General features: G+C 42.6%; 2 protein-coding genes across 5 annotated transcripts in view; one reads left to right on the forward strand and one right to left on the reverse strand.

The window, feature by feature from the left end:
- The window catches only part of PLEKHG7 (pleckstrin homology and RhoGEF domain containing G7), a 34,611-nt gene extending 31,366 nt beyond the window's left edge, over positions 1-3,245 (forward strand). For both annotated transcript variants that reach the window (XM_065042659.1, XM_021295624.2), the window contains exon 17: positions 2,976-3,245. In XM_065042659.1, the coding sequence (XP_064898731.1) occupies positions 2,976-3,083 (108 nt within the window). In that variant the 3' untranslated portion in view covers positions 3,084-3,245. The remainder of the gene's footprint in view (positions 1-2,975) is intronic.
- A 2,467-nt stretch (positions 3,246-5,712) lies between these two features.
- The window catches only part of EEA1 (early endosome antigen 1), a 77,846-nt gene continuing 69,900 nt past the window's right edge, over positions 5,713-13,658 (reverse strand). For all 3 annotated transcript variants that reach the window (XM_065042635.1, XM_065042627.1, XM_065042642.1), the window contains one exon: positions 5,713-12,668. In XM_065042635.1, the coding sequence (XP_064898707.1) occupies positions 12,546-12,668 (123 nt within the window). In that variant the 3' untranslated portion in view covers positions 5,713-12,545. The remainder of the gene's footprint in view (positions 12,669-13,658) is intronic.

The raw sequence follows: 13,658 nt of genomic DNA on the forward strand, positions 1-13,658 counted from the left end.
TTTCATACTCATCTATGCATAACATAGATCTTGCAATTTCAGATTGAACAGATGGTGTAATTAATTCCACTGTGACATAAATACACTCCTCATTTTCACAGCAAAACACATTTCTAGTAACAGTGCTGTATATGACATCTGAAAGTGTGGTAGGCACTCCACAGAAGTATTTTTTCTCCTGTAAGTTGAATTTCATTCTCTAATACTTAATGCACAGAAATGTGGCTATCACTAATGGTAATTCTTAAAAATAAATTGCGGTAGAAGGACTTTTTCAGGGAAAAGCCATGAGTGAATTATTTCCATTTCCAAGTCACTGGTTTGTATCTGGAATAGGTATCTACTCAAGATGTTACCTTAACCTGTTACTGAAATATTACCTTCCCCTTCCAAAGCTTCCTTCACATCAGGTGGCTACCCCCTTCTTGACATCTCCCAAGCCCAGTTCATCAAAGGAGAAAATTCTGCAGTGAAAAGTTCTTTTCACTTGGATGTGGTGGCATTACCACGTTTTGTTGAGCTTGGGCACTCTGATCCTTAAGAAAGGCAGACTCTATCCAGCATCATTTGAAAGAACCGCCTTATTTCAGCTCCTCAGAAGCCAAATCTCAGCATTATCAATGTATTTTTTTTAAAGAGACTTACTAGCCAAGATGAACTCATGGGTTTAGCTGATATGACTGCAATGCAGAATGGAAGAAGATTTGGATAAGAATGCTACTGGCGAGGACCATCAGACCAGGGCCTCGAGGTAGCTCAGCTGTATCGAAAGGGAGCAAACTGAAGGAAGCCAGAAGTGTCATATTCCCCTTGACTCACCCCAAGCAGAGGGCTGTCACATTGTGAGCTGCCCCTGAGATCTCCTGATGTTGGTGAGCAACCTGCCTCGGCTCTCGGCTCCTTCACAAGACGCCAGGTCACTGGTCAGAGGGAGGGATGCTCTGTTGGACACTCTTGTCACCATACTGCGCTCTGCCAAATGCACAGGGAACGCGCACCTGCTCCACATCTCTGTCACCTCAATTTTCACAGCACATTGAATGTAGATGCGGTGATCCCCTTGCCCCACTCCCACCTCCCTCTCAGATACACAATGCTCAGCAGACACATGGAAAAACAGACCTGCTGTTAGAGAGCAGTGTAGAGGAATGGGACCTGGGGGTCCTGGTGGACAGCAGGATGACCATGAGCCAGCACTGTGCCCTTGTGGCCAGGAAGGCCAATGGCATCCTGGGCTGTATTAGAAGGGGGGTGGTTAGTAGGTCGAGAGAAGCTCTCCTGCCCCTCTACTCTGCCCTGGTGAGACCACATCTGGAATATTGTGTCCAATTCTGGGCCCCTCAGTTCCAGAAGGACAGGGAACTGCTGGAGAGAGTCCAGCACAGGGCAACGAAGATGATTAAGGGAGTGGAGCACCTCCCTTATGAGAAAAGGCTGAGGGAGCTGGGTCTCTTTAGCTTGGAGGAGACTGAGGGATGTCCTTGTTAATGTTTATAATTATATAAAGGCTGAATGTCAGGAGGATGGAGCCAGGCTCTTCTCTACAACAATCAATGATAAGACAAGGGGCAATGGTTATAAACCAGAACACAGGAGGGTCCATTTAAATTTGAGAGGAAGCATCTTCTCAGTGAGGGTGACAGAGCACTGGAACAGGCTGCTCAGGGGAGTTGTGGAGTCTCCTTCTCTGGAGACATTCAAATCCTGCCTGGACGCCTTCCTGTGTAGCCTCACCTAGGTGTTCCTGCTCCAGCAGGGGGATTGGACTAGGTGATCTTTCGAGGTCCCTTCCAAGCCCTCATATTCTGTCATTCTGTGATCCCGCCCATACAACAGCCCTGCCTTCTGTTCTCTTGCTGACTCTGCCAGTTCCTCCATCACCGGGCAACCCCTGTGTAACCACCACCATCACCCTGCACATCACACCCTCCTCCACCGGCAGCTCCAAAGGGGTCAGAGCCATCACCCCCCACCAAAGCCGGGCTCTCCGCCCTGCCAGGCACACGCAGCTTGTGCAGGCAGACTCTGCTCACGTCCGCTGCTGGAACTCCTTAGAGTTGGAGGTCATGCAATTTATCTCTCCAGCTTTCTAATTCTCAAAGCAAGGTATTCAACTTGTTCAGGGTGTAAACACGCACGAGGAACAACCAGATGGGTCAATACCAAAATTTATGACTCCTAGTGCAGCATGAAGTTGGACAGGTTGCCCCTTCTCACGCGTTTCTACTCTTTGCATCAAAGCTCAGTGTCTCTACATGCATTAGAGCAGGGAGTACAGCCCCTGACCAGGCAAAATGAAAATCCTGGGGTAGGAGAAGCACAGCCAGACCTTAAGCTCATATTGCTGCCAGCGAATTTGTACCGTCTAATCATAGCAATTCAGAGGCAACTCAGCTTCTGCGACCCAGACCATCTGGTCTAGCACAGAGAGAAGGAAGTTACATGTTTTAAATCCACTTCTGCAGCCACAGCTCCCTGTCCTTATACCTGGATGACAGCAGATACAGAGCTGAATGCTGTCAGCATGGTGCTAGAAATTGAAATTCATGGGGCAGCACATGACAGATCTCAGAGAGGGACAGAACCTGCTGATAGCACTGGAGATGTCTTAACCAGAAGAACAGGGAGCCCAAACTGCAGGGACAGCATGAAACAAATAAATATTCCACAAAAAAACGGGTGAAATAGTGAACAGCAAACTTCACAATTTCAAGTAAACAGAGCACAAAAATCCTACCTTCCAACCAAAAATGAAATCTCCACCAGAAGTCCCTGGTCCCAGACACAGCAGTGTGTAGTGACCTGAGCAACGGGGAGGGTCTTGATTCTGGGATAATTCATGTTGACTTCAGGAATTATGAGCACGGGCCTGAAGAAAGGGTAAATGAAACTAAAGGCTCTGGGTGATTGTGTATCAGAATTACTGGAACTTTTTTAGATTGTATTGATTTACGAATTGTTTTTTCTTGCTACAGAAAACATGGATGTCACAGATAGAAACTGCAATCTCCAATTACACCACGCAACATGAAACCAAGGAAAGCAGAGCTTTCTGTTTCCCAACTGAATCCTCCGAAATTTAATTATGTCGCTGCAGCAGCAAGTCCAGCAGAAGACTATTGTGGTGATAACACAGTTATTTCTTCCAGCATGCCTTAAGTTTTTGAAACTAACATAGTTCTGACTTGACAGAAGTGAGGAGTTTTGACCATGGGATGTAAGAATAAACTGGAGGGGGAAAATGAGCCATGCAATAAATGTATTGCTCCTAGATGCTCCTTTACTCAGCTAGGGGAAGGATCTTGCAATGCAAAAAGGTTTCAATAAAACCTGTTCTTTTCTGAAAAGCAGGGTGGGAGAGAGCCTTCATTAGTGAGGAGAACTTATCCACCAGAAAAGTCTGGAAGGGTTATTCTAAGATCATCCAAACTGTATTAAAAAATTCCACAAAATTAAAATTGTGTAGCCATAGCTTCCTATAGTTATGGCTACCTACTAAACTACCATGTAACAAGCTGTTTTTTGCATTAACTTTGAATTTATGGAGGCAGGTCAGTAAAAGCATGTAGTTGACTCCCCATTAATTTTTAAAATGAGATTATTTAAGTTTCTTTGAAAAGGTCATAATTACATACAACATTCAGTTAGAGACACTACAGAATACATAAAAAGAAATAAGTGTATTGATGCCCTGCTTTATTGGGATTTTTGTTTTACCTGTTTTTTCACAGCTTTATTCGCTGCAGTTCTGTCATTACAGAGTTTGCAGCATTGTCGCCTTTAGAGTTCAAGTTTGCTTCACAAACTTGAGTGCTCCTTTTGGATTAAGCCATTTGATTCTCCACTGCTGTCCCAGATCCATGGCCCACGTAACACACGTGCCCCTATTAATCACTTTTTTTCATCCCCTCCTTTTGAGGTACTGGAAGAGACTCACAGGACAGGCTGCAGCTGCTAGCCACAACATCCATGCAGGTTGCCACCACGGAGGGAGGGTGCTCCCACCAGGTTAGCCCTGGCTCATCTCCTGAGATTAGCCATAGTCAAGAGACACAAGAGACTTCCCTAAAGCCACTCATACATGACTTTGTCACATCTCCCCCTTTCTGTGCCCAACCAGCCAGTCTTGCTGAGCAGAAAAGTTAGCTCTTAGAATCACCTCCATGTCAGAAATTACTTAGGAGGAAGTGAACACAGACGAGGACTATGCTGAATAACATAGTAGTGCTATTCCAGTTGTTCACATTATTGATAGGGATGTCAGCACTCTGCATTCACCTCTACTCCACAAATTAGTCATGAGCTCATGTGCTGCCCCTGACCCAGCTCCACTTGCCAGGATGCAGTGGTGCATTTTATCCACTTGAGCTGGTTCACCTGTACATACAAGCCGGGGTCTGGAGGCTGCATGTACATATGTATTATGTACATACTTACCTGGTTCAGCACTTCCAGATGCAGTCTAGGCCGCTGTGGTGCACATTCCTGGTCTTGTCCCTGTGCCTGTGATGTGCAGGTTTTTGTCACAGCTTCTTGGGAAAGGAACAGCCACCCGGTGAATGGTGAACGTGTAAGGCAGGAGAGCAGAGCAGAGTGGAGACAGCAGATCAGCTCCAGGACACCACACAAGCCGCAAACCCTCAGTCACAACCAGGCTGACACAGCTCTGCTCCATCGACCCCATCCCAACCTCAGCTGCAAATGGCAACAGAACCTCCCCCTTCCAGCCCTGGTCCCTCACCAGAACCTCACAGCATCTTGAAACCAATGCTGATAGGACCAGAAGACATTTCAAGCCCAGGGAAGTCACACCTGACAGAGTAAACTCTGTGCTTCATGCACTGGCAGAAGGGAGGAGGCATTTTACTACTGTCTATATTTTTTTCCCAAATGAGCTCAAGGCAGGTCTGCTCAGTTTACCAGACAACTAAATAGTCCCAGAGATTGGGTATTTCCTGGAGTCCAGCACATCTCCAAGGAGGACACCGCAGGGGAAGGAGGAATTCACACATGGGCTGTCTTTAGGGAGACGTAAGCTCAACAGATGGCTGCAGTCTGGAAAGATGCCTCAGAAGCAGTCAAGGCAGAATTTAACTTCCCAACTTAAATTGCCTTTCGGGAGACCTCCTCTCTCCATCTTTCTACAGAGAGCCCCTAGGAAGATCTGCTTCAATAGCTAAACACGGCTTTCTGTGAATGCTCTCATAATTCAATAGCGGCTTTGTCAAGGGACTGATCTCACACACGTTAACCACATGGCTTCTCTCTGCAACACAGCTCTGGCCTGAAAGAGGTTTCCATGTCATAAGCGAGCCCTTCATTAGCCTAGAAAATAAAACAAGTGCTACTTCTGGGTCTTCCAGTCATGCCAATTGTCCAAATGCTTTGAGTGCGATGCCTGACCACAGCCAGCAACAGAAGGGCTTTAATTGAATGCAGGATACCCAGCAGCTTCGTACAGTTATTGGGAATGGAAAAATTACTCTGAATTTAACTTGTGAAAAAAAAAAAAAAGGTTTGAAAAGCAGTCGTTATCACTGCCTCCTCAGGAACATGAAAGTTTTTGTTGTGGCTCTAAAACTGGAACATTTACCTTGTTCTTAGATGTGTGGCTTCCCACCAGTTCATCTGTAAAATGACAGATCCCCCATCTCAAAGTAGCTTTGCTGTGTGAAGAGGGGCAAGGCAGTTCAGAATAAAAGAACTAGTCTATTAGAAAGGCCTAATTTATTCTTTTTTATTGTCATTAATCATTCCTTTAGCAGGTTAGAAAACAAAAGTGACATTTTGATAACATTTCGTCATAGTTTATACAGAACTGGTTGATGCATGGTGTCATTTTCTCACCCAAATCCACGGCCACCTTCCAAATCACAGAGTTGAGGAATTACAGTGCACGCTGGACTAAATTCTTCCACAATGTAAGGCACAACTACATGGTCACAAGTAGTAAACACAAACACTGAAAACAGAACTAAAGAGAATCGAACTTAAATGAAAAAGAAACAAAACCAAAGCACATTCATGCAAAAAACAAACAAACAAACAAACAAATCTATCTACACCTACGATGATGGTGTGATCCAGTTTAAAAGTGCAGTATGCTGTAGGTAAAACTGCAACATAAGGTGAGCATAATACATTACCTCTAACTACTGGGTAAGAACTTTAAAAATTTCCATTTATATTTTATACAATTATACAGAAATTAAGCTGTATGAGCAATATTCACATCTGCAATAGTAAACTGGTCATTCAAATTCAGAAAAGAGGCAAACAAGACAATGTAATTCGTAGCACGCATCCATTACAGAACACCATTCATCAAGTTCACGTCTCAAGTACTGAAGAAAAAACCAAAAGATAAAATTAATGGTACATTTGGTGAATGAGGCTACCTATGGCCAAATGACAAAGCTGCATACAAAATTGTTTTTACCCAGCAGACCGTGATTATGAAAGCCTGTGGTTATGATTTATTTCCTGTCCAGCAGCTACAGTTTGCAAGAATGAAACTACAGAAGTTTATGATGACTCGAAGCTATTGGATACTTTCACACACATTACAAAGAAAATCCTTAACTTGTTTTGGTTTTGGTGATAGACTTTTGCAATTTTGGCATTAACTATAATTTTTACATAACGTGACAGTGAGCAAACCTTATTAAACTTACCTAATGTTTGAATATTACGTTGAGAGGTAGTTTAAATGAAATCTTACGTAACAACATCAAATGGTGGGGGTTGATTTTTTTTTGTGTGTGTGATCTTTATTTTTTCTTAAAAAAGTGACAAATCCTATACAAGCAGCATTTTGGACACTCTACTACAAAAAGTTCTGGTATTTGCTAACCCAGTGAGACATCCTTTCAACCATCCCTTTCGTGCCAGGAATCAAGCTTTAGTGTGATACAACAAAGTATTTTGCCATAAAGCCAACACCAGGAGCCTGGACCTGCCAGCACTGGCCTGTTGACATGTAACGATGAATGCTCTTTACCAGCCCTCTTCATCCAAAAAAGGCTGGAAATACAGATTAATTTGGGTTTAGTTTGGGTCATAGGGGGAGGAAAAATTGGAAAACACTCCTACCAGGCTTCTGCTTTCATAGTAACACTGATCCAAAAGGGTTAGCAGGGCTTCAGGTATCTTCAAATGAGCAGATACTCCTCACCTGCTGCAGTGAGTGCATAGTGTGTGGTGAGCTGAAGACAAAAGGCAGACTTTATTGCATTAACTAGTACCTATTCTCTTCATTATTTTAAGTGGCATCTAATGTTCTCTGCAAATATGCAAACCTCTTTATTCAGTGGCCCTTGAAATAAAATTTAAAAAATAAAAAGAAAAAAAACACAAAAACCTGAGTTTCTGCCAAGGGACTTTACTATCCAATTATTGCTGTTTCTGAAAAGTGCACCGCATGGTGCTTTTGGAGAGGCTGTGGTTGGACAATAATTCTAAATCTATCCTAGAAGGGGTGCTGAGGTCAAGACTTCAAAAATTAAGAACTGGAGAACTGGCAAGACTCTTGAAAAGACATAAAATTCATGTTTTCTCATTTTATAATCTTCAAATGAAGCTCTACAAAGACAATGTGTGCATGACTATGTGGGTTTTGTTTTTAAATGTGCTCTTAGATGATGATCGCATGTTTGGTACGAAAGAATGAGTGCAACTCTCCCTACTTAGCAAGGGGCCAAATGAAATACAGTGGACGCCTTCCTGTGTAACCTCATCTAGGTGTTCATGCTCCGGCAGGGGGATTGGACTAGATGATCTTTCGAGGTCCCTTCCAGTCCCAAACATTCTGTGATTCTGTGAAAAGTCCAGCCGAAGATAAACCTCCTGTCCATCCATCACAGCTCACACATGCAATGCCAATGACACCATCCCACTTACTGTAGATTATATTCACTTAGACAGCAAAAAGTGCATAGTGCAAATGACAGTGTTGTTTCCTCGTCCCTCAAGAATATGAGAGTGGGAGGGGTGCAACACGGAGGAGTAATTTATCAGTTTCAGCATACTCAAACCATGGTATCATTCTTTTTGGCACAGCGTATATTCTGTTGAAACTTAAGCTCCAGCAGTTTTCTGTCTGCCACTGAGTACTGGTCATAATTTTTTTAAGTTTTGCAAAAAAACATTTGTTTCCACTTTGCATTTAACAATCCAGAAAAGTACTTGAGTTTTCCAGGTCCCTTCTTTAGGAATGTCACTTCTCTTACATCTAGGATGAGAGACTCAATTGTTCTTGCTAATGTAATACAAACACAGCAAGGTTACTTCGTGCTTCTGCTCCCAAATCCCCTGTTGCTTCACTAAGAAAGTTTTTCCAGTCAGGATTCACAAATAATCCTCATCCTCCCAAAACCAACAAAAATAGCTATTCATTGTTCTTGTGTACCTAGCGCTCCACACTCCATGGCAACTTGGTTACTTGACACCTTCCAAAAACAGAGGAAAAAACCCACACTGTACCCTAAAGCCTTGGACTCTTGTGCCAGAAAGTGAAGCCAGCTGAAAACCAAGATCCCTCTAAACCTCTTGCCTCTGCTGGAAGCTGCAGCACAAAATTCCTTTGTCTCTTCATCTGCAGACAGCAGCTTTTCCTACTGCGACTCATTAATTTTATCCTCTTTGTTCAACCTTTGCAGAAAGGAGAAGATTACTGGAGGGGAGGAACACATGGGGAGAAGAAATAAATAACAGTGAAGCGCAGCCAGCTAAGATCAAAAGCTTGTCACTGACCTCCACAATGCAACCTTCCTCCAGAGGCCTCGCAGGATGGAAGCATGAAGTTTGTATTGCTGACATGATTTTGGAGAAGAACAGTAGGATTTGGCATTTGAGAGGCAACAGCCCACGGGATTGTGGCTCTTTGACTGGGAAGAGGGATGATGTCTCCAGAAAGTTAAAGACCCACTCCCCACCTTTAAAAAGACTCTCCTTTGCACTTTTCCATAGCTTGTCTCAGCCCACGTCACAGGTGGTCTCTCCTGTTCCGCTCCTTCAGTGATTCTGAATATGGATGGAGTGTCCTGCAGGGGGGACAGTTTCAGGAACAAACCCCAGAGTTCACTGTCCCATTCCTGATACCATGGTAATGGCTAGAAATCAGAGGCAGCGTGAGGATCCCACACACCTACTGCGTCAAGCACTGCTTTTACCACTATTTCCACCTCTTGCTTTATAATGGTCTCTCTCTCTTCTCAGGGTACCTGAGCAATCTGGTTCTTTGTAGTGGCTGTTTGAGTTTCTTCCGACATTTTATTAGTGTTTCCCTCTGTTGCTGTGTTTGCAGTCTGAAAAATCAGTGCATTAAACTATCTGGTCTGGAATCCTTTAGCTCAGTGTGGGAAAAGTTACCAGGATTTTTACTAGGTTTTCCTATGATTTATGTTTTAAAGCAGTGCAATAAAAACCCCACACTCCTACTGACAATACGCCCATCAAAACAGTCAGACTCTGCAGGCAGATTTTTAAATACAAAGCTTTTTGCCTTCCAGTTTTCCTTGTTATGTATCTCATAGGTCATTTCACTAAGCTCAAGCACTACTTCCAACCAAGCAGTGAGACCTTGAGCATTATAGGGTCTATTATAACATCAACTTATCAACAAATGCAGACCAGCACCAAGAATCACAAGCACAAAAGAAGGAGCGTAAGATTCAGCAATGAAGTTGTAAATTTACTCCAGTGAAAAGCTGTAGAAATCCTAGCCTATTGCTGCAGACTCAAAGCTCAAGTATAAAAGTTTCTAGCACAGCACTGTTCCTCCAGGCTTTAACAATCCCTCTTTCTAAAACTGTGTATTTAAAAAGCATGTCCATCCCTGCATAAAGTTGGTCATATACTTTGGTCAGCAAAAACCACCTGCAGAAATTGAGCTGGTTTTGCCCCTGAAGCTGAGGAGCTCCAGATTGTGGTCTGATCTGCAGTTAACCAACCACCCTGCTTCAGCAGCCAGGGGGTGAGGTGACTCTGCTTGACTTCACACCAAGTTATCCCAAAAGGCTGAATTAAAAACAACCCTACCAGAGCTTCTACCACTTCCCCTCACTGCAGCGTGCTCTCCTCAGCTTTCACATGTTCCCGTTCAAAAGCAGAAAGCCTGAACATAAGTGAGTCTTTTCAATCATTCCCCTACCCCCCTGAGAAATATCCGTCTTGCTCTGCCTCAGGTGTTTTGTCCTTGTACAGTTGTGGGAAGCTTCTCTCTTCCCCCGAAAATCCCTTCTGCTCCACAAGGTCATCCTTCACCCCAACAGCAGCACGAGGCTCCGTGTGTCACCCAACAGGACAGAGTGGATCTGGGTTGCAGCACGACTGTCACATCTTTACCTTTCCTGCATTTCTGAAGTCTTGTGTCGGACAAAGAAAGGCTTGAAAGCAAACTCTTTGGATTCTCTCAACAAATAAGTAGATAAAAAAATTCCCAGCGGCAGAGATTCTCTTCATGGTTTCTATTCAAAAGATTCTTATGCCAAACTGCTACACTGACGGGGAGAAACAGCAAGTCCAGAGGCTCTGTTCATATGGAACCGGTGCAGCAATTGTTTCTTTTGGGCAAGCAAGTTCAAACCAGAACATCAGGCCAGTATTTCACATGAACCACAATTCCATCCCAAACCATTTTACAGCAACATAACTCAGTTTACACAACTCAGCTGGCTTTTGGGAAATAATTTAATTGTAAGAAAACTCCTTGAGGAAGACTTCTTGAGGCTGCAAAGGTAGGACTAGACAGATAAGCTAAGAAGGGATATGAAATACATAGATCACTACTTCTGGAGAAGAGGGATTAAAAAGTTTTTTCACTTGAGGGTTAATCAGGACTAGAAACTTTTCATGAGAAAGACTCTTCTTCGTTCACATCTAGAGCAGTCAATAGATAAAAGCACAGGAACCTGCCTAATGATGGCAAAGCTTTCATCATTGTGACAGAATTTGGTTTCTCATCTTGGGAAAGAAGCAGAATAATTCAGGACATAGTCCTTTCCTCTGAACAGCTGGCACAATTTTGTAAGACACTAAAGGGCTTGGGGTGTGGGGAATTTATTAGGGTATTTAAGACAGAGAGTCACTAAATATTGGAATGCGTAACCCCCGCCCAAAGAAATAACCTTAATGGTTTTTAAATACCAGATACCAGGGGAAGAAAAGTTAGACACAGGCAGGCAAGAATGAACAGGTGTAAATAAAATCACAACAAAAGAGAAGTTTGGAACCTACACAAACTCTACAAGAAACCCCTGTTGCAAGTACAGAAAAGAACACACAAATAAATATCTAAAGACATATATATTGGCCTCTTATTTAGAGCTGTTTGGCTCATAACTAAGCCAGTAGCAGGAGATTCACACCACTGTTCTGAGCAGACTAAACCCCATAACCAACCTAACATTTAAGACCCTTCCGGGAACGGGCATCAGATGGAGGGACAAAAAACTGAGGTTTGTCAGGCGCAGCAGAAGTTCAGCTTCTTCCACCAAAAGCTGAGAAAAGGGACAGAAGAAAAGACCAGATAAACTGCAGCAGTCTCAAAAAAAGACTTTTTATTATTCGGATAACTAGCATTGAAGGTCTGGATGTCCCTTAAAACCCCAAGAACCTCTCAGGACTTCCAGGGTATGGGTAGGGGGGGGAAGTACGCTAGAGGCTACTACCAGTATTGTCTGTTTGCTTTTTAAAACCCACATGTAAGGGTTTCTGGAATATTAAAATCCATCCACCGAATATGAAAAAGCGAAAGCAATCAATATGAGATGCAACATTGTGATGTGCCATATAACATTCTTACAATGCCAGCTAAACTTTGTCTCATCGTTTATTCACACAGACTCCCAGACACACACACACTCACACACACAAACTACACAATACAGTGTGTGTAAAGATGCTCCAGTATCCAAGTGCTGTAGTTGGATTCAGGTGCTGATACTACAAGAAGTTCTAAGTGGACAAACAAAACTGAGTTGGAGTCAAGTCCGGCCATTACGCTCACTGTGGAGTTTGAAATTTAGAGAGAAAAGTCAGAGAGACAGAAAGAAATAGAAATCACAAGGGGTTATAAAGAACATCAGATATGCAATCAAATGCAACAATTAGTTCTGCTTTTACAGCAACATTTGATACATAAATTCCTCGCAAGTTTTTGCATCTTCCTTTTTCTTTGAAGGAAACAAGAATAAACTGCAATATCACGTAAACGCTGTTTCTCTTGAACAAAAAAATAAAAGATAAAAAAATACATTGTTACTCCTCTGTTTAAACTTTATTTACAAATAACTGGGTATTTCTAATCTAGACATAGAAGCTCTTTCCAGGATAAATGGCAATAAGCTATGGATGATCTGAGCCCATGTCTCACAAAAAATACAATAGTTTTACTTGGTATCAATAAACATTTTAAAATATACTAAATTTTGCCAAGTGTCACAATCATTGTCCAAACTGAATAGTAGTCTGAGTGCTGAATGAAGTGCATCAACAGAAATTACAGATTTTAGTGTAACATTTCCTTTCTCACTCAAGATCGCCAGTTATCCTTGCAAGTCATTATAGCAAGTATCACAGACCCGGACAGGCTTCTTAGAAGAAGGAGTTAAGGCATTCTTTGCTGAGCACTCGGCACAAAAGATATTTCCACACTGTCTACAGTGGTGCTGTGGAAGAAAAGAAACACACAGGCTGAACAGCAATGACAGGGAAGAGATGACTATCATATCAAGTCAACTCTCGTGCTTCAGAAGTTGGTTTGAACCTTTAAATAGTAGTTACACAGCGCACAGAAGGGCACAGGAGTAAATCCTTTATAAAAGGTATAGGAGTAAAATATTCAGAAGCACTCCACTGAGCCAGGAGGCTATACCAGTTTCAGAAGTGAGTTCTCCTCTGGAATTTCTCCTCTTGAACTTGTTTTGGTCACATAAAACATGTTCTCCTTACTTGTAACTACCCGCTTTCACAAGGGAAGTACCCTTGAATCAAAGGATCCAGCAGCCTTTGTTCAAAGCCTACCCAAAGGACATCACTACGGACACTGCAAGACAGGGAGAGCTACCTAAAAGCAAGTCAGGAAGCACTGCAAAATTAACCTCATGAATATCCCTCATCTCCTTCATTGCCAAGTCACTTGTTGAAGGGTTGGTAATCTCCGCATGAAAGGCAGACCCTGCCAATAGAGGGATGCTGACACCTCGTCTGACCACAGCTGATTTTACAAAGAAGGTCTGAGTACAGACCTAAAACACATGCAGTTGTTTCTTCTGTTGGTGTTTATAGAGGTAATAGTCACAAAGCACCAGATCACGTTGATGCCTCAAATTTTCACATATCTAGTTTCAACAAATTTACTTTCCTTTAATACCTGTAAATCGACCGCTTATAAATAAGTTTACTGTAAACACCCTTACAACAGTGTTGCTCGCTTAGAAGACTGAACTATTTTAGCACTGTTTATAAACTGATGCTGTTAAAATGGCAAAAGAATCATGAATAAAGTAAGTTCTGCAAATTTTAATGTTCAAGGCATTGCATGCAATAACTGTATTCTGAGATGTCCTGAGTATCACAGCACTATTAAGGCTGGTTTTGGAAGTTTGTATCCTATGAGAGTTTGAAAACAATAGAAAAAGCAAATCCCCCCAGACACA

The sequence above is a fragment of the Columba livia genome, chromosome 1 (genome assembly GCF_036013475.1).
Source record: "Columba livia isolate bColLiv1 breed racing homer chromosome 1, bColLiv1.pat.W.v2, whole genome shotgun sequence".
NCBI lineage: Eukaryota > Metazoa > Chordata > Aves > Columbiformes > Columbidae > Columba > Columba livia.